General features: G+C 55.8%; 1 protein-coding gene across 1 annotated transcript in view; it reads right to left on the bottom strand.

Annotated features, from left to right (window-relative positions):
- Nucleotides 1–21,420, bottom strand: part of MIDEAS (mitotic deacetylase associated SANT domain protein) — a 64,602-nt gene that overhangs the window by 17,849 nt on the left and 25,333 nt on the right. The window contains exon 2 of the mRNA XM_082863657.1: nucleotides 986–2,658. Within this exon, the coding sequence (XP_082719783.1) occupies nucleotides 986–2,422 (1,437 nt within the window). The 5' untranslated portion in view covers nucleotides 2,423–2,658. The remainder of the gene's footprint in view (nucleotides 1–985; nucleotides 2,659–21,420) is intronic.

The following is a 21,420-nucleotide window of genomic DNA, read 5'->3' as shown; positions in this document are numbered from 1 at the left end:
CCTTCTGCCAGGTTCTCCCATCCTGGCCTGGAGCAGGAATCCCCAGATGGCCAACTCAGGCCAAAAGTGGCTAATCGATGTGTTTTGTTTGGTCTACACGGTGCATGGCATGTGAAATAGTATCTACATATTCAAAACATATCTCTGCAAAAGAAAGCAAGCAAGGAACCTGTGCCAAGGTAAGGGTGGTCTTTGGATCTATTTCCCCACTGGCAACTGGCTGGAGTGAAGTCAAGTTCTGCAGCCTCCTACATATAGGTCTGGCCCTATAGGCTTCGAGGCTTGAGACCTCCAGTGAGGGAAGGGGCAAACACTGGCTTTGGAGTCAGATACTAGCTTCTGTCCTACCTTTGTGACCTTGGGAAATCCCACTTGGGCCTTAGCTTCTTTAGCAATAAAATGGGATAAATGCCAGCATCCCTCTCATAGGGTTTGATGAGAAATTACTTGTGATCAAAGATAAGAAACTCCAAGTACAACACAGGTGCTCAAATTCTATTCATTCTTCTTCCCCATTTAGATTGTCTTTTCTTTCCAATCAACTTTATTGCTGTATAATTTACACACAACAGAATGCACCTATTTTTAATTATAGTTTGATGTATTTTGACAAGTATAACCACCTGTGTAACCACTACCACATTCCTGTCTTTTAGCACACTGGATCTGGAAATGGTTTCACCTCTACTTCCAACCCGGCAAGTCCCAAATGAAGAAGGCAACCCACGATGGTGTATTGCATTTTCCTGCCTGCAACCCTGCGTGTGTATAAAACCCATCTACCCTTCAGGTATGGATACACCTACTTAGAGATTCTTTGCATGCAGAGAGTTCAGAACTCCCTGAAATGGATGGGTTCTTTCATTTCCTTCAATGAAGGGAGAAAACTGCCCTTGTGACCCTGGAGTCACTTGCTCTTCCCTGGCCCCAGACACAGCTCGCCCTGCCCTCTGCCAGGTCTGTCCCCAGCCCATGCCGCTCTCACCTTTGTGTTCTGCAGTGAGGCCAGCTCCACTGCCTTCTGGGCCAGGGTCAGCAAATTGGCCTCCTGGGACGCCCGGCGCCTCCGTCGAGTGCTCTGGATCACCCCACCCCGTAGCACCTGCCCACAGTCCCCTGTGCCCACAGCCCGCGTGCCCTCCTCGCTGCCCATGGCAGGAGCCTCCCGCTCCCGGCCATTGGGTGCCAGTCTCTCCCCGTCCGACAGCAACTGCGACTCCCTCAGCTCCAGCGGGAATCCCAGAGCTTCAGGATGGGGCTGCCCCAGGGGGCCGGGCGGCGGCTGCTGCAGGGGCCAGTGGTGCAGGAACAGGTTGCTGGCGGGATCCTGCCCAGGTTGGGTGCCAGCCCCATCCAGGGTGGTGGAAGGCAGGACGCCCTCCTTAGAGAGGCGGCGGGAACGGCGGGGAAAGGCGATCTGGGCCTGAGGTAGCACAGGCTGCGGGGCTGACTCCTGCAGGAGGGCCTTGCGCAGTTCTGGGTTCATGTCAGGGTTTGGGGGGAAGGGGTAGGGTGCCAGGCTGTGGTGAGCCAGGTGGGACTGACTCAGCGGCCCGGCCGGCTGCAGGCCAAAGTCCTGGGGCTGCTGAGAGGGCGGCTGCTGCATGGGGTAGAAGTTCTCAAAGAGCTGCATCTGGGGCAGGGCCGCCTGCTGCTGCTGCTGCTGCTTCTGCGGTGGGAAGGCGGCGACGGGGTTGGGCGGCGATGGGCCCTGCCGGAAGACCTGCCGGTTCACCTGGTGGCCGAACGCCAGCTGGAAGGGCTGCAGGGGCAGCGTCTGGTTCGGCGGCTTCTTGGCCACATGGAAAGAGTTCAGGGGTGCCTGGGGCCGCCCAACCTCCAGCTGCACCTTCTGTGGCACCATCGGCCGCACAGCGTTCCCAAAGCGGTCCAGCTGTGGCCCCCCTGCTTTCTCCCGCTTCAGTGGCTCAGGGTGGTTATAGTAGGTGGAGACCCCCATGCCAGGATGAGGGCTTCCCTTGGGTCCACTGTAAAGGGGGAGGCTGTGGCGATTCCATGTCGAGTGGGGCGGAGGCTGGCCCGGCTGCTGCTGCCAGCCGCTGTCACTGACACCCCCAACCCCTCCACGCTCCGGGCCCCGCCCTGGAGCCATCACAGAGTTGGGCCACTTGACCGAGCCCACCTGCTGAGACAACATGGTTCGCTCAGACCCATACACCACGGAGTTCAGCAGGGCCAGGCTGTTGGAAGGCGGCAGTTCCACAGGCTGGGAGGCGGGGGCAGCCCCTGCCGGACCCTCGTGCGCAAAGTAAGGCTCCTCCTTCACTCTGGACGGTGGAGGGGCCGGGGGCTGCTGTGGTGCTTGCAGGGGTTGGAGCTGCTCCTTGGGAGCTGGTTCCTGGTCCCCAAAGAGGCAACGCTTCCGCTTGTTCTGAGCCTTGGGCTGGGCCTGGAGGTTCATGGTGTGGCCAACTGGGCCCCGGCAGTGAGACCTACTTCACCAGTCGCCCATCCCCTGGGGGATGGTCCTGCTGGAAGCTTGGCCCTAGTCCAGCAGCCAGAAGGGGCAGAGGAAACGCTGGATGATGCGGTCGGGCACGGGGAGAAAGAACTGCTGGCGCTTCCTTCCTTTTTGCAGAGAGGCTCTCAGGCTCCTCTACTGTTCCCAGTTCATGATGCTCCACAGGGCCCTGGAGCCTGCAGACAGAAGAACAGTAATAGTGTCAGCCACAGCCTCCCAGGATGCCCCAGAGGGCAGCACAAGTGTGAGGGCAGGGTCTCAAGGGTCCTACAGTTCCACTGCCTCCTGGGGACAAGCCCAAGGTCACAGAGCAACATCGGTGAAGCAGGAGCCAGGACCTTGGGGGAGCTACCAGAAGGCGGCAACATCCCCCAGGGTGCTCTGGGACTCTCCCTTGTCCCACCACCTCGCCCTCCTGGTTAGTGTCCAGGACTGCTGCGTTTGGTTGTGTAACTTGCGCAATGCACAAAAGCACCCGCCGAGGGGGCACATGGGGCTGAGATCCAGCCTGAGCCCCTGCAGTCAAGCTGGGATAAGGGGTAACAAAGGCCATGCTGGGTTCCCTACTCGTCTGAAGCCAGGCCCCAGCCTACTGGGCAGCCAAGCAGGTCCTCTCCCATCTGTCCAGGCAGTGGCCTCCCCAGTAGACCCCGCAGGAGTGTTTTCAGCCAATGCCTCCTCTGACACTCCATGCACCTCTCAGACAGGAAATGGAGAAAACATTAGTCATTCCCAACTGTGCAGCCCATGGGTCGGGAGGTCCACCAGGCCCTTGCAGAGTCCTGGGTCCACGTCCTTTACACTGAGGCACGTAGGTGAGGCCCTGAAGCGTGTGTGCAGTCCTAACCCCACCCCTGGGAGGAGCTGCTGGGTGGAACTGTGGCTGCTAGTGTTCCCCAACCGAGCATGGAATAGAAACCTGTTTTGCAACCTGGGCTGACTGGAGACAGGATCTGGCCTGGTAGCTGGTCAGCAGTCCCCACCCATCCTCCTCCACTGCCAAAGAGCTCCTGGCATCTTGAGCAAAGGAAGAATATAGCTACGATACTGAGGGGGGTGCAGATTTCTAGAACTTAGGTCCAGAAGGTTTCTCCATGACATGGTGTGACTAAAGTGCTCACAGTGTTCCTGTGTTTGTTTTCTAACTTGATTAAAAAAAAAAAAAAGATTACTCTATTTATCCTGCTACAGAGGAACTGAGTCCAGTACTTTATAATTTACTGGGTTTTTATTACTTACATGCAAGTTATAACTTACACCTATACCTTGCGTGTATTTTCAAAGACTTTTTCTTTCTTCAGAGAGGGTTGGTTTTGTCTTTTGTTTGTTTGCCTCTCTGGGAAGTTGGTGAGGGTGGGCTCTACATGGCCCACCTCTTCCCCATGCTAAGATTCTGATCCTGAGCCAGTCCGTCTAGCAGAGGAGGGGAGCTCAGGAAGCCCCCGCGAATAAATCTGAAGGTCCAGGCTGACCTCAGACGTCAGAACCTAGATGCCCCAGGTCATCGTTAGCAGCCCCGCGAGTTCCCAGGAAACCAGCCGAGAGGCGCAGAGGAGGGCTGGCTGGGCATGCCGGGCAGGCTCTGGTATGAAGCCCTGGCTACACCCGGCGATGCCCCTGGCCCCAGGGAGGCGGCCGTGCTATCGCTCCTCCGCACGCTTCCGCAGCTCCCCAGCCCTTCCCCTCCCGCGGCTGCCTTGACTCACTCCAACCCCCTGCTGCCTTTCACTTTCACCCAGCACCCAGAAGGGGAGGAACTTCCTCCTCCATTTCCTTCCTCAGCTCCCGGCCCTGCTGTGAGTGAGAGCGACTCTCCGTGCTCGCACCCCCTTTGTCTCGCATATGGAAGCTGGGGGAGGGGGAAACTAGGAGGGCATCCAAGTCACCCAGGCCCCGCCACCGGGGGAGGATTCGGACAAGTAGCGAGTGCTGAGGCCACAGAAACCGCCTTCTGAACAAACCCCTTTCTCTTGCTTTTAAACTCTCATTTCCTGACAGCCAACCCAACACAGAGCAGAGACCCAAAAGCCAGCCCCCAGACTGAAAACAACCCTGGGCGCCATCGTGAAGCTGCAGGGTGGGGCCGTCCCGGCTATAAGAGTCCGGCTCTGCCTCTCCAATCAGAATGAACCAACTACAAGTACGTGTGTGTCTGCAGAAGCAAGACAGAGGAAGGAAGAACGTGCTGTGGGGGGGCGGGGGGGGGGAGTTGGCAGGTCCACGTGCCTCCAGGGAACTGGGAGCCTCCCCCCCCCCCCGGCAGTACAGGCACCCCCCCATCGCAGCCCTGTTGCCTGGTGAGCCACAGCACAGGCTTGGGGCTTGGAGGAGGGGAAGGCACACGTGGCAGATCGGTCTGAGTGCACGTGCGCGTGCGTGCCTGATGGAGGGTACCAGGCGCGGGGATGGCCGCTCAGCGCCTAGGGGAAGGCGACTGCACACTTGGGGTTGGGGAGATGGGGGCGGAGTCTGTGAAAGGGGATCCAAGGCAGGGCTGCTCCTGCCCCAGTCCACACTGGCTGGCCTGCAGCTGCTTGGTCAGGTCTGCTCTGCCTCTCACCCCCCACCCTACACATCGAGGGGGCCCTTCACTCCTGACACCACAGTAGGTTTCCAAAGCTGGGCCAGGGACTTCTTTAGAAGAAATCAAGGGGGCCAGTTCTGGGGAGGCTGAAGCTTCTGCAGCGGCCTCCCTGTCATCCCCGTTGGAAGGCTGCTAACAATGCTAAGAGCACAGACACCCGGACCTGGGACCCTTGAAGAAGAAAGATCATTATCTGGGCTGTTGCGGGGAGGGCGGGGGGAGAGTGGAAGAGGCCTGGGAGGTGGGAGGGGAGGGGACACACCAAGGCAGCAGGGTATGCAGTAGGGTATGTAGCAGTAGTAGTAACAGCTAGTAGTTGTAATAATCAACAACAATGCACCTGTGCCAGGCAGATCCTAAGTACTCTGTGCATGTTTTTTTTTTTTTTTGTGCATGTTTAATTCCCACAACAGCTTTATAAAGCAGCATGAAGCAGTGTTATTTTAACCTCCATTTTACAGGTGAGCTAGACAAGCTCTAAAGGGCTGAAAAAAATTGCCAGTGGTCACACGGTAACTACATTGCAGAGCCAGGGCTTGAATTTAGGTCCGTCTGACTCCAAGACCAAGCTCTTATTCCCTGTCCCTAAGACATGCCGCTAAGACACCAGGCCCTTTCTGCACACCTCCCTCCCACAGCATGCTCTCAACAGTCTCAGAGCAAGGATTTTCCCAACACGGATCTCCCTCCTCACTGGCGCTAGGAAGCCCCTTCCCCGCACCTGAACTGTAGGCAGGTAACCCTCTCCTATTCTGCGCCGGTACAGCTGAGACCCTCAGACCTACAGGAAGGGAGGGAAGGGAAGGGGGGCCGCCTCACAGAGGCGCCAGCAGGTGTGGGAGGTCCACTGGCAGGGAGGCCTGAGACTGCACTGGTCACTTCCGCCTCATTCTCCAGACCTGGACCCTCCAGCCCCTGCAAGCCCACCCCTGCCTCAGTTCTGGTGGCTGCAGGTGGGGCTGCCAGCTCTCATATGCCACTCATACCTCACAGCCTGCGAGTCTGGCCAGGACTGAGCCACCTCCTCCCATTTCTTCTGCCCCAGCCCTCCTCTGTCCCTCAGGTGGAAGTCTGCCTGGTCTTCCTCACAATGAGGAAGAGGAAGCAAGCCGTCCTTTCTGAAGGCTCCCAACAGATGGGCCAACTCCCTGAAGTTGCAGGGAAGAGGGTGTAATGAGGAACTCCTGCAGGCAGCTCACCCTTGGGACCAGCTGCAGGGCCTCTGACAACGGATGCAGAAACACTGCAAAAGGAAATCCACAGACATCATGGGGCCCCAGACACTCACACCCACTCTTATCAGTCTGACTGTCAAGGCTCTATTCACTCTTCCCTTCCTCTGGGAGCCTCGCTGCTGCAACCAGTCCCTGACCACACCACAGACAGCCCTGGGCAGAAGACATAGCCAGCATCTGATCTCAACAGCCAGGGACCTCTGGGGCTTTCAGGAGCATCTATGGTGAGAAACACTTTCTCTCTACCGAAGAAGCAACGTGCAATAAGTAAAGAAAACAGTGCTGAAACCACATGTATTCTGCACACACATGAGGGAAGGTATTGAAAAGGCTGTTGGGTGTTCTATGCTTGTGGTGACACCACGCCCTCCAAGGACAGCAACCAGAACACGTACTGCTCCCCACGTGCCATAAGCACCCCAACCGCATGCGTGACATTGGCTGGGGGAGTCCAGTGAGCCCTCACCACAGGGCAATGGGGCCAGGCCATGCATGACCACTGAGGGGACCAGGGCCACTCACAAGCTTGGGGCACTCAATGCGGCCATCCAAGAGACAAGACTGTTGCGAGTCAAGGTTACGCAGGCCAGGAAAGGGGTGCCCAGCTTGGTCCCGGCGGCCATGGGGCCTCAGCTCTGACCTGGGGCTGAGAGCCAACTGAAGGACACCCCGACCCTGGGAGGCTAGCTAATGCTCCGAGCTCCTGCTCTTACCTGGGCCACCCCTGGCCCCGCAAACTCAGCACTAGGAAGAGGGGGAGTCACAGCTCATGCATCTCCAACCCGAGGCAAACAGACTTTAATATGGCACCCAACAAAGCCCCGAATCTCTAGGCCAGCCAGCTCACTGAGCACCAAAGAGGCTGTCTTAGGACAAAGTCTAAACTCCTTATCCAGCCCACAGGTCCCTGCAGACTTGGGCTCCTGCCACTTCTCTCAACACTCCACGCTGGAGCCATCACTCAGTGCTGTTGCTGCTTTGCCTCCAGGTCTGTGCCCAGGCAGTTCCTCTGCCTAGCACACATTCCCAACCTTTTCATCTGACCAAGTCCTACTCACCTTTCAGGTTTCAGACACTGCTTCCTCTGGGAAGTCTGCCCTCATCCCAAGTCTGAGCCAGGTACTATACTCTGAGCCCATGATACCTCCTAAACCCCATGACTGGACTCAGCACGCTGAATTCCGGGTGCCTATTTCTTAGTCCCCAGCAGACAGCAAACTCCAGGGGGCAGAGTCTGCAGATCATTGTACCTTGGCACTTGGCTTACCTGCCTCTTAGGCTGCTCATTCAAGACTGCACCCAAGGTGAGTCAGAGCCACTGCTCACGGCCAGTGTATCCACCGTGGGCTCCTGCCCAGCCCTGACTTCTGATCTCTCTCCCTGATGCACATCAGAGCTCCTGAGCACATCATGCTGAGATGAAGTGAAGAGGCCCAGCCGCCTAACCCCACCCCATCCCATCCCATCAGTGGCCCCAGGTCCTATCCAACTAAGCTGAACACAAATCCTTCTCTACCTGCAGGCCCGTAAGCCACTTGCCCCTTGACTGTCACTCAATGCCCCACACTACATGCAGGACAACTGACAAAGAGCCAGCCCCACTGTTGCCCCCTGTCCCATTCTTCTTCCCTCAAGGCTTCCCACTCCTGCCTAGACCAAGGCCAGGGACATGAGCCTGTGGATCTGTTTATCTCATGCTCTGACATGGCTGGGCTAAGCCTGAAGACACCAAGGTATCTGGCTAGGATGCCCGGGGCAGTGATGAGGGGCCCTCCCTAGAGGAGCCCTGCATGGCCCCAGCTGGCCCTCCAGTCCAGACTCACATCCTGAAAAGCTCTCTCTCAAATACTCTGGGGCCTTTGGCTACAGCCAGACTGGGCGAGTGGCCTGAAATTGCCATCTTGGGCCAGCTAGAGTTGCCCAAGCCCTAGGTAGACCTTGCCTCTGGGCATAGTGCGATGATCTCAATGCTGTGTGCACCCCCTCTAACTGGGAGCTCACACCCAGGCTGCAGGGCCCCATTTCTCCAAGCCACTGGACATACAAGTCCTGTTCTCAAGGGGTATGTAAAACCAATAAGGAAGGAGACGCCAGCCACAGAGATGAGGACCTGCCTCCCACAAGTGTCACTTCCCCTGGGGACGTGAGAGAGCAGGCCCCGTGTTGTGCCCGTTCCCAGTCCAGAGACAGTCCCTGGATTATCACTTCTCCAGACTGAACTTCAGCCCTTAGAGGCCAGGGCATGAGTCCCAGGGGCTCAGCCATCGAGCTGGACAGGCTCAGAGGCTTGGCCAGGGTTCGAGCTGCCTGAAGTTTGAGCTTCGACTGTAAAAATGCCAACACTGAGATGCTTTTAAAGGGATACAGGTAAGAGGAAATCCTTTGCCTTATTATGCACCCCCCAGGGCTTCATTCAGGCATCTACCTTTATCATCTCCTCCCCCACTACCCCACAAACACCCCCAGGATGTCCATAAAAGTCAGGATAGCCAGGTCCGTTTTATAGGAGGGAAGCTGAGGCAGAGAGAAAACATTGAGTCGTACGTAGGCAGAGCCAGGAAAGGACTGAGCCTCCAGGCCCAGCTTCCGCCCATACTCGGGGGTGGGGGTGGGGGTGGGGGCGCTGGCTGCCTCCCTCCTAGACAAGGGCCACAAAGGATCACAGGCAGCTCAGGAAACCCCCTTCTACAGGACTCGGGACTCCCAGGGGGTAAAATGGAAGCTGGCAGGATTAGGCTCTGTCCAGAAGAGACAAAGCAAGTGTCCCTGCAGCCAGCCCTGCAGTGACCGAGCCTCTGGAGCGGGCTTCATGAGGGCCTCACAACCCTCTCTATGCCCTACAGGGCTCACGCCACCGGAGGCTGCTCCAGCTCCCCCCTCCCCTTCTGGAAGGGCCTGGCTCAATGGCAGGTCTAGGGCAGGGCTCCCTGGAGTCTGTGCCTGAGGCCCAGTGCCAGACTCTGTCCCAGACCAACATACAGAGAAGGCCATTCACAGGGACCTCCCTTAACATGGCCCTGCCCTGCTTACTGTGCCCTCCCACAAACACACACCCTCTGTAGCCCTGCAGGTCTGCCCACTGCCCCTTCATCCACTCAACAAGCATTTGCTGAGCACTGGCTGTAAGCCAGGCTCTGGGGAGACACAGGAGACGAGGTACAGTCCCTACCCACACAGAGACCCCAGTCCAATGGGGGAGAAAACAGAAACACACACTGATTATAACGCAAGGTGGCCTGTCCTGGGGCTCGAGATACACACAGGGAATAAGTGACCCTGGGGAGAGTTCCCCGGCTTTGAGCCTTTGCTGGAGCTGTCACCTCTGCCTGGAAGCCCTGCCTCCACTGACAACCTGCCTCCCTCAAAGCCTCCCTCTTCCAGGCAGCCCTCTGGCACATACTGCTCTCACCCTTTCTGAATCTTCGTGCTCTTACTCCCTATTAACCACTAGCTCACAAGGCTTCTGCAATTCCCTTCTGTTTCCGCAGCAAGGCTGGGAGAAGCAGGGCCTGGAGGCAGTGTGGCCCAATGGAGAGGGCAGTGAACTGGTTGTCAGGTAATCTGGTGTCTGGTCCAGGAACCGCCACTCAATGGTTTCTGCCTTTGAGGAATTTGGGAGCCAGGGGTTGGGGTGGGGGGTGGAGAAGCCCTGTGTCCAGGAATCACCTTTGTAATGAGCAACTGCCACAATCAACAGTAGCCACCAGCACTGCCCATGTGTCCAATGTGTGTGAGTATTGCTCGCTTGTATAACCGCTTATCCCCATCTGAGAAACGAGGAAACGCTGGCTCTGAAAAGTAACTTGTTCCAGGTCACAGCCGGGGGTCCTTTGTGAGGAGCCAGGATTCGAATCCAAGCCTACCAAGTCCAAACCAAGTCTCCATCACACTCTGCTGCCTGTCAGTGTTGAGCAGTGGTTCTCAAACCTACCCTGAGAGATTATTAGTTCATGGGTCTGGGAACGGGGAGGAAATCAAGGTGGGAAATCCACAATGCTTCATAAGCAGCCCAGGTGGCGCCCGGGGGCTGGAGCAGAGGAACGGCTAGAGGGTCAGGGCCTGGCACAGTGCAGTTTCCAAGGACCCACTGCTCCTCACTCCCCTAGGAGCCACCTGCCAGGGTGTCGTGTCCTGCACAGGAGGCATGAGGGGTCCCATGAGCCCTAGGGCTGACCATGGCTCTTAGAGTGCCCAAGGCCCAAGTGAGTGCCCATGTTTACTGAGCTTCTACTATCTGCCAAACACAGTGCTGAGTGCATTGCTGGCAATGTCTTATTTAACCCTCACTCTTCTTTGTCCCATTTTACAGCTCTGGAATGGTATACCCAAAAGTATCTATTTAACACAAAAGAAGACAGTAACGGAGTAACAGAGGAACAAAAAAAGATATTAGACAGAAAGCAAATAGCAAAAATGGCAGACATAAATCCAACCTTTTTAATAATTACTTTAAATGTAAATAGATTAACACCCCAATTAAAAGGCAGAGTTTGGGAAAATGGGTTTAAAAAAAACCATGATCCATGGTGGCGCAGTGGTTGAGAGTCTGCCTGCCGATGCAGGGGACACGGGTTCGTGTCCCGGTCCGGGAAGATCCCACATGCCGCAGAGCGGCTGGGCCCGTGAGCCATGGCCGCTGAGCCTGCGCGTCCGCAGCCCGTGCTCCGCAACGGGAGAGGCCACAACAGTGAGAGGCCCGCGTACCGCAAAAAAACAAAACAAAACAAAACAAAAACCATGATCCAACTGTTAACAAGAGACACACACTTTAGATTTAAAGACACTAATAGGCTGAAAGTAAGAGGATGGAAAAAGATATACCATGCTAACAGTAACCAAAAGAGAGCTGGGAATGGCTATGCTAATATTAGACAAAATAGACTTTAAGACAAAAACTCTTATTAGAGACAAAGAAGGACACTTTATAATGACAAATGTGTCTACCCATTAAGAGGATATTACAATTATAAATGTATTTGCACCTAACAACAGAGCCCCCAAAATATATGAAGCAAAAACTGTCAGAATTGAAGGGGAAAATAGACAATTCAACAATAAGAGTTGGAACCTTCACTTTCAAGAATGGATAGAACAACTAAACAGAAGATCAACAAGGAAGCAGAAGACTTGAACACTATAAAGCAAATAGACCTAACAGATATCCATAGAACCTTCCACTCAACAACAGCAGAATATGCATTCTTCTCAAGGGTACACAGAATATTCTCCAGGATAGATCATAAATTAGGCCATAAAACAAGTCTCAATAAATTTGAAAGGGTTGAAATCATACAAAGTATGTTCTCCAATCAAAATGAGATAAAATTAGAATCAAAAATAGCAGGAAATTTGGGGAATTTACAGGAAATGAAAGTTAGAAGTAACTTGTCAAGTTCTCAGCTCAGAAAGGCCACTCCTTCCTTACTCAGACCATATTCTCCACACCTTCTGCACAGCCCTAGGAAGCTGCAGATCTCAGATTTTTGCAAATGCCTGGGTAGCTCCACACCAGACACATACTGAACCTGACCCCAATCTTGATCCCGGAATCAAAACAGCTGGGGAGGGAGAGCCCTTTAGGGCTGTAACAGCTTGTTATTCAGCCCTACTTCTCCCTGGGAAGACGGCCACAAGCAAACATCTTCACTTCCCCAGCCAGTCTACAGAATGTCCAAAAGGCAGATCCTTCCCAAAAGAAGGAAGCTAACATATACAGAGCACTTTCCCCACGCCAGGTACCTGACATACCCTAATCCACGCATACAAACTTCCCACCCAGGCATCTCATTGTCCCCATTCTACAGAGGGAAACTGAGGCTCTGTTATTAAGGTGGCAGAAGCAAGATTCAAAATCTTGTTGTCTGCCTTTAAAGTCCTTGGTCTTTCCATCATCCTTCCAGAAAAATCCCAAATCTACACTTGTTGTGGGCTTCAGAAGGAATGCTATACATGAGAACCCCACAAAGCCAGCTGTGGATCCTCCCCTTTCTCATGCTCCCTCCCAGAACTGCTGCTTTTCCTGGGGCCATTTCCAAGTAGAGCATAGTATATAACACTCCCTCCCAAGAAATAATCCCAGCCCCAGCCTGCAGAAACAGTCTCCCCTCGAGACCGTGAACATCTGTAAGACCCCCTGGAAGCTAGGACAGCCCATAGGGCTTTGAGGTGGGAGGACTGCAGGCGTGAGCTGGGAGCTGCAGTCAGCAGGATCACCCTATGGAATAAGAGCCTCCACAACACATGGAGAAAGGTGGCTTGTGCCTCTCTTCAGAGCCAGCCACCAAAGCAGGGCATAGCTGCGGAAGCTGAACAGATTCCAAATATCAAGGGATGCTGCATCTCACTCAATCCAATTCCTTGTTCCACAAAGCAGCCCAGAGAAGGAAAGAAACTTGCCTGCAAATACACAGACAGGAGCAAGAATCAAGGCCCAGAAGCAAGGACACCAATAACAACGCTTCATGCCTCCATTTAGGAGGCCCCACCTTTTGGCAAGACACTGGGCAGGGCTTGGAGCCAAAGTGAAACCTCGACGTCACAAATGGAAGGCTTCTACTTCACCATCATCTCCACCTCTAACATTTCTTGGGGGCACTACTATGTGCCAAGCATGGTGCTGGGCACGCTACACACATGATCCCGTTTAATCCTCACGGCAAGGCAGGTATCATTACACTCCCGTTTCTCAACGAGGCACCTGAAGATCTGAGGTCACAGGAGTATAGAGGCAATGCCAGGACTGGAACCCAGAGCGTTTTCTGCAGGGCCTCAGGCTCAGCCTCCTGCTTGGGTACACATCAGGCTATTTGGGATGGATGGCAGCAGGCTCTGGGCTGTTCACATCTCCCTGAAGAGCAGCTTCAGCTGGCCTGAAAACCAGTCATGTCCTGGAAGCGTGGCTGGTCAGGAAAGGTGAGTGAGGGGGGCCTGGGAGGCGAGTGGCTTTGAAAATGAAGATGCTCCTGGTGATTACCACCACTGGGCCAACCTGTGAAGCTCAACATCTTCAGTTCAAGAGGAAGCCACATCCCTCCCACACTCTCCAACCCCACACCCACAGTTGGCCAACAGCTCTTTAAAAATAAAGCGGTGACTCGCCCCAAATCCCCATGGGGCCCAGGTTCCTGCCCCTTCCCCTGGCACACTGAAATCTGGGTCAAGTCAGTCCACGCTTGGGTTCCTACTAGTGCCAATGCCCCCACCCAGGGCACTGAGCATCAGTCCCAGCATGACAAGCTACCTCTCTGCATGGGGCTCTCAGGAGGGTTTCCTCTCAAGAAATGAAACTACTGAATAAAGGTTGTTCATTGCACATCCTAAAGAAGGGAGACAGATAGTGCCCACCCACTCCAAAGATCACTGGTCCAAATCTCAGTTTCGTGGCTGATGGGCCCGAAGCCCTGAGAGGTAACATGATTTGCCCAAGAACACACGGCTCATTACTTGGGTAGAGCTGTGTTCAGGGCCTCCCAGAGGATGTTCTCACACTCAGCACTCCCTCAGACCTGGCTCCGCTGCCTCTTCTCAGGAGAAAGGAAGCGGGGGGTGGGCAGGAGCAGTGTCTAGTTGTGGTGTCTTCATCAGCTCTGGCTCATCTGCCTGGCCAGCTCCAGAAGGAGCTAGGACCTACCTGATGGCCTGGGGGAAGAGGGGGAGGGGAGTTTTTTCAGGGGGTCATCCTGCTGGTTTGGAGGATAAGAATGGGGATAATATGGCTCCCCAATACTTGCTAGTGACCAAGAAGAACAAAACCTTGCTGCCAGCAGAGGTGGGGCGGCTCTCAACATGGCTGCCTAGGGCCTCCTAGACGGGCTGCAGAGTGGGCACAGAGAGCCAGCCACCTGCCCCCCTCGTCCAGGCATCCAGTCAGTGTCACGGCCTTTCTCAGGTCCTGGTCAAGATCCAGGGCCTCGGCCAAATGCTCACACATTCCTTGCGTTTCTCCAGTCTCTGAGCAGCTGCTGCAGGCCCTCGTCTCCTGTGCTGATTTATTCTTTATTGTTCCTGAAATACACCCAGAGGCCTTTGGCACCAGGCACCAGCACAGCATCCAGCCCAAACCCCGAGTACACACCAACCAGGCTCTCTGGGACCTGAGCCAAGCCAGCCGGCATGATGGGCCCTGGGGTCAGACCCAGCAGCCAGGAAGGGAGGCCCAAGATCCCACCCACTCCAGCCTATGGTCCTAGAGCTGTTCTCAGACTACGGAGGCTGGGATATTTGGGGAGACGGAGATGCTTGCAAGGTTTCTGGGAGGGCTAAACTAAACCTTTCCACTCCTCTCATGCACGAGTGACTCCCCAGCAATCCCCCCCAACACACACGCACAGCGGACCCCCACGTGCCTATCGCCCTGCACAGCAGGGCCTCGTGGCTCAGGCTGGGCTTCTCGCTACCCTGTAAAGTGTTTGGAGAGGGAGGCCTCAGAGGGGTCTTCCCCACCCTTCCCAGCCCAAAATATCTCCCCTATCAGCCAGCTAATGGTGCCTGAATTCCTACCATCAACACTTCATTCCTAGGGTCAAAGCATTGTTCCCTGTGCACATGAAAATAGCCAGTAGAAGTGTGGGAGCTGCCTGGTAAAAAGACAGGGCTTTGGGGTCAAACAGGATGTGTCCTGGCTTCTCCAATCACCTGCCTCTCTGTGGGCCTCAGTTTCCCTACCAGTAAACAGGCACAATATTTTCATCTCATAGTTATTGTGGGATTAAATGAGGGTTTTATATATATATATATATACACACACACACACACACACACACACACACACACACACACACACACACACACACACACACACACACACACACACACACGGAGTGCCTGGCACAAAGTAAGAACTCGATAAATGTGATTTCATTTCCCCCTTGCTGGGCAGGGGCAGATCATTCATTATTAGTCTTCAACACCTGGAAGGGAATGAAATGGCCTCTTCCAGTTCCACAGCCGGCTGAGAGCAGGGCTGACCAGACAGGAACAGGACAAGGGGACTAGGAATCCCAGCAACAGTGCTGGGCTCTGCAGGCATCTGGCCTAGGGACCCAGGAGGAGCACACTCAGCACAGGCCTCCCCAGAACTCAGCTGCGCCAGCAGGGCCTGCAGGGACATGGCGGGACAAGAGTCCCCAGATAAAACCTGGCAGAGCTTCCCAGCCCATAGTGGAGTCTCCACCCTCCTGGGCTCCCTCTAAGAGCAGTAAAAGGGAAAGGCCATCACCTGAGGGAGGCTGGGGAGACGGTGGTCACAGAAAGTCTGAACAGGGATGCCAGAGGCACCGGGGCCTGCAGGGAGCAAGTAAGCCTGCCCCGAGGCCACCACAGTGAAAGTCCCACAAGTAGAAGTGGCCGCCTGGTTATTTTTGGTACCTCTTCTGCCCAAAGCCAGCAAGGAAAGGCAGCTGCTAGCAACCTGGAAGGGCTGTTTACACTCAAGTGTGCAAGCACTGTGCAAGGACAAAAAGAGCACCAGCAGCCACCGTGCAGGAGGGCCTCTGCCCCTGCCTTCCTCTCCCGTCTGTCCCTGTACAGTCCAATCTGCACGCTGCATAGCCCACAGAGCGTGGGTACTTCTGCTTTCAGTCAGATCCAGTCTCCTAACCACAAAACTCACTCACACACACACAAACAGACAAATAACTATGGAGCCAGCTGAAGATTGGGCCACACCCAGGAGCCGAGACAGTATTCCTCTGGGCTCTTCCTGCACTGAAGTGGCCCTTCCCCGTTTTGAAACTGGGAGGGGCAGGGACCAGGGGCAGGACAGAGGAGCCTTTCCTCTGTGAAGCGAAAGTGGGGACAGTCTATGGAACTTCAAGGAACTCGCTGCCTCTCAGCTTCCCCATTTGAAAGTGAAGGACTAGATGTCCCAAAGTGTTTTCCAGCTCTGGGTAAATCCTGGGAGCTGGAGAGCCCAGAACTAGGACCCAGGGCCAGCTGAAGAGGTCGAAGCCAGGTCAGGTGGGATGGAGGATCTGAGGCCAGCCAGATGCGCCCCAAGAGCTGCCAGGCAGGTTGGGGGGAGGAGGAGGAAGGGGGAGAAAGGCCAGACTACTTGCACTCGCAGGATTTTGAGTTACCACTCAAGCCGTTTCTGAGATCTCTTCTGAGTTTCAGGGCCTTCCCCTCCCAGGAACTGGCAAATTCTGGCAACAGCAGGCGGGCTTGGGGTCTCTGTCTGCCCAGCTGCTGGAAAAAGCTGGGAATCGAAATCCCCCACTGTTTTCCCTCCTCTCTGGACCCCATTTCCCCAGAGAAGACGGGTGGCCTCAGAGGGAACCCCCTTCTGGCTGCAAGCCTGTTGTACTTCCCTCTCTCCAAGCTTCGGCCAGGACAAACTTGCCCTGGCTGTTCCCCTCCCCCCTTCCTGAGACTCCTAGAGGAAGAAGCATTGCCTGGAAAATATAACACTCACCACAAGCTCCCTGTGGCTGGAGAGAAAGGCAGAGGGAACAGAGAGCACCTTCCCCGGCTGGCCATAGCACCAGGATCCGTTCCAGGAAGAGCAAGATCAAGAACCGCTGCCTGGGACGGCTCAGGCCTCCAGCCCCTCTCCTCCCCACCAGTCCCCGAAAACCACAACCAGTAAGTTGAGTCCCGCAGGGAGCCCCCGACCCTCACCCCTGCAAAACCCCAGCTCTCTTCAGACATGTGTTAACTTTCTTCTTATATAATATCTCGGTGTTCCCCCCACCCTCCCACTCCACCCTTGCTACCTGGTGAAACAGCCACAGTGCTTTTAGGAGCAACTCCCACCCCAGGCTCCACCCGAACTCCACTGAGGTCACACTGAGAGGCTTCAGGTGAAGCGAAGACAAGAGGATTTTTCCCTTGGCTTTCTAAAGCAGCCCTCCTCCCACCCACCTGAGCAGTTCAGCCTGAGGCCTGGGCGGGTAAGTTCCCGAGAACACAATATGATCTCTGGGAAGCTGAGCCCTTAACCCTCCGCTGCAGGGACAGAATCCCTTGCAAAAGTACACAGGCCGCAGGGTCTGGGCTGGTCCAGGCTGGAGTGCATCACACAGTTTTGCCCAGGGCCTAGGGAGTTCGAAGATGAGCTTCATTTACATAAGCCCAGTGGCCTGGAAGGGTACCCTCCTACCACAAGCAGGTGACCCTTCATTTCCTTTTCCCTGGAAGGAGCAAAAGGCAAACAGGAGCTAGGCTTGGTAGGAACTGGTGAAATGCTAGCCATCATCTGTTGAGTACCTACTGTGTGCCAGTCACTTTGCATGCATGATCTTGTTAAACCTTTGTAGCAACCCTATGAGTAATTATTATCATCCCCATTTTATAGGTAGGGAAACTGAGGCTCAGGAAGTTAAGCAATGCTCAAAGCCACACAGCAAGTGGGGCAGCTGAAGAACGAACCCAGGTCTGCCCAGGCCTCATTCCTATGCCCCTGCCAGGCTTCCTTCAGAGTCACTGCCCAGGTTATTGTCCACACACCATCCAGGAATGGTGTTCTGAGTGCGGGGAGGGAAGTAGGTGTATACAAGTTTTGCCTGATGGCTCTGGAATCCTAACTTATGTCCCACTGACTGTTATTGTTCCCAAGTGCGTGACTGTGAGAGCCCCTGTAAGTGTGCGTGTGTTGGGGGTGGAGGGAGGGTGATCTGGATTCCAAAAAGCAGTTTCCAACACTGAAGTTATGCTGTAATGCTTCTGATTCATAAAATGAGCTCACAGTCTCACGATATCCTGAATGCTGCTTCGAATGCAAATGCAGATCCCACAAGTAAGAACTGGGGATTTCAGCACACTCCACCCAGCTCCAGCCCAGCTCCAGCCCAGCTCCGAGGAGTTTACTTAGTTCAGCCCCACACAGCCAGAGCGATCCTGCCTGTGCAGAAGCAACTCTTCCAATGGAACACGACCCCTGGCTGCATTTCCTGCAGCCTGTGGAGTGTCAGGGAAGAATGGAGCCCCCAGGCTGCTTCTGTACTAATTCGAGCACACACAGGAAGGGTGCCAATTGGCCTGGCCAAAGGAAATGCCCAAGTTAGCAGATTCCCAGGCAGGAGGCTCCAACACTCTTTCACCCTGAGGTCCCACTGGGGTCAGGATTACTGGGACATATTCTCCAGAAGGCCAGCCATAGGGCAGTGCCAGGAGACTGGGTTCACCAGCATCAGACTCACACATGGACCAACCCTTTTGAAAACAATGGCACAGTATGAATCCCGCAGCAGGACTCACTGGGCCCACCACATGCTAAGTCCACGTTTTCTGGATGGAGATCTTTCATTCATTTTGTTCAGCTAACATATGCTAAACACCTACTAGATGCCGGACACTGTGGGAACAATATAGAGCATATACTAGAGCAGAGCTATGATAATACTGAAATGTGCTTTCAACATTTGGTGTATATGTACTAACTTGCAAAATCCTCACCTCAACTCTTTGAAGGTATAGGAACTCTAGCTCCCAGTTTATGATTTGACCACCACGTTACAGTATGTGCACAAATGACTATATAAGGTGGAAATGAGTATTCAGAAGAAGGCTGAGGCTTCTCCACAGAAGTGACATTTGAAACAGGATTAGAAGGATACGCAGGAATCTCCCAGCTATTTGTGGCCATGCCCATTCCACCAGGAGCAAGGTTTCCTTCTGGGAGACCCAACTGCGGGAGAGGGGCTGTCAATGCCAAAGATTCCTGGACTGGACCCACTCCCCTTCCAGGACACTCTGCTCCATGCGCACCCCCCTGCCAATCCTTCTCCCACTCAGGGGCCCAGAGGCCTTGTCTCCACTGGGCATCCCTTCCCCGAGTTCTGCAGCCACAAGAGGCCTTCAGCTGAAATCTGTAACTGCATATTGCCTTTTTGTTTCTCCATTTATTAAAAGCAGCAGCCCACAGGGCTAAACACTCAAGCTATTTTTAAATCCCACATTTAAAAGTTGAACTCCCATCCCCATGGGCACTCCAGGGCACTCTTTCCTAGGGTGGGGTGAGGGGCTGACAGAGCCAGGAGGAGTGTGGGTTCTTCCCGATGCTTGGAGAGACCACACTGGCAGTGGTCAGGTCGTCCCAGAGCAAGCTGCATGGTTGGGGGGCGGGGGAGGAACCCTCCAGGTTCTTCACCCCGCTGGCCTCTGGGAGCTACTCAGACCAGAGTAACCTGCCAGAGGCCAATCCAATTAGAGTGGAGACTGGGCCAGAGCCATACAATGAGATGGTTTATCACAGTAACTGAGTGTTTACACCCCTATTATTCACTGTCCAGAGCCGTAGGAAAAGGAGGATCCACAAATTCCCAACCAGGGACGGTTTCTCCTTTCCCCTTCATCCTGAAGCCATCTAACAGCCTGTGAAAAGGGTGCATTTCTCTGATGTTAAAGCGGCACATGCACACCATCCCTAGGAAGTTCTGGAGCAAGACAAGTGGTTTCCTTCCCTTAGCCGGGGCCCCCCAAGGGAGACGAGGCTTCTCCTCAGAGCTACGTTTCTTCCACTTGTATCAGGCCTCCAGTCTCAATCCTGAAGCTGCAGGGCCAAGGAGAGGCCAGACCTCCAGACTGCCACCAGGCCAGGCTCCCCCGGTTGGAGCAGGCCAGACCTTCCCTCCATCCAGCCACAGCTGCCAACAGGGATCCCCTGAACACACGTGCCTAGGCGGCCTCCAGACTCACCCAAGGCCAGCCAGGTCTCCCCCATCCCACCGTCCCCTGAGCGAGGCTGCACAGGCTGGCACACAGGTCCCAGGTGGGGCCGTGGAAGCAGGAAGTAGCCACTAAAGTTGTGACCGACAAAGTTTTAAATGGGGGAGAGTAACTTCCCCTTTCATCCTTGCAGCAGCTCACTCTGGAGGCTGGGCTGCATGCAATACCCAGGGGCTCCCACTTCAGAGTGGCAGGTATCTCTTCTAGGTCCTCCTTCCTGAGGCTTCCTTGGGGCTGAGGCTTGAAAGCGTCAGGCCCTTATCCAGAAGCCTGGTGGGGGCCCTAGAGGTGCAACCTGGTGCACACGCTCCTGGATGTGTGAGTTGTAAGGGGGGTATGACTACCGCCACCAAGCCGGCCTTACGCAGGCTCCAGAAAAAAAACCCGGGCTCCCGAGTTCCGCACAGGCACCACCAAACGCAGCACAAGGTGAGGCGGCGGGAGAACTCCGCAGGCCGCGGCTGCACGGGGCGTGAGGGGTTGGGCGAAGGATGACAGGTCTGAGGTGCGCCAGCAGCCGGCAGCGCCGGGGTGCGCGGGGTGAGGCCAGTCCGCCCGCCCTAAACGCTCCAGCTTAGGCCTCAGCTGCACTGGCCCCGGTTCCCTGCCACCCCTGCAACTCTGTCCCCCAAACTCCAGGCGCGCGTGCAGTTTCCACGTCCGCTCTCGGGTGCACACGGGAAAGGGAAAGGGCTCCCGCACCAAGTTCCCGCAGCTCGCGAGACCCTCCTGTACCTCCCGGACCCAGGCTCGGTCACGCAAGCCGGTCCCGGCGGACACCACGTTTCGCTCAGGCGGAGGAGGAGCCGCCGCTACCGCCGCGGGCCGGGTGGCTTGGGAGGGTTTTCCTGCCGGGGCCGCGCCTGGGTGGGCGGGGGCCGCGCGCGAGCTGCGTAGCTGCACAAACACGGCGGGTTGGCTCTGCACAGGCACTTGCGGGCGGGGGGTGCGGGCCGCCGAGGGGGCGGGCGGCAGGGCGGCAAACGCACGTACACAAGCGCCCCCCCCACGGCCGCTCGGGCAGCAGAAGTTGCCACGCCGCGCCCCCCGTGGCTCCGCGCCCCCGCTCCGGGCCGCGCCTGCAGAGCTGCAGCCCGCGCCCCCAGCCGCCACTGCTTGCGCGCAGCCCGGGGTCCCTTGGCCGCCGCAGCCAGGCCGGGCTCTGCGCCGAGCCGCGTGCAGGCCTCGGCCGCCGGCCCAACAGCCCCACTTACCCTGCTCCTACCCGAGCTCCGGCATCGGCTGTCCCCTTTCCGCCGCGGGCCGCCGCCTTCGGTCGCCTCCCAGGCTCCAGCCGCCTGCACGCACTCCCGATTTTAAAAACAAACAGGCGCCGCCGCCTCCCCGCGACGCTCGCAGAATTTCCGCCAGCTCGCGCCTCCCGAGGCCGGGAAGTTTGCTGGCAGGGCCCGGGCGGGACGCGCGGGCTGTCACCCCTCGCTCCCGGCACAGGA

This window comes from Leucopleurus acutus, assembly GCF_964270905.1.
Source record: "Leucopleurus acutus genome assembly, chromosome: 1".
Classification (NCBI taxonomy): domain Eukaryota; kingdom Metazoa; phylum Chordata; class Mammalia; order Artiodactyla; family Delphinidae; genus Leucopleurus; species Leucopleurus acutus.
This window is presented reverse-complemented; position numbering and strand designations above follow the sequence as displayed.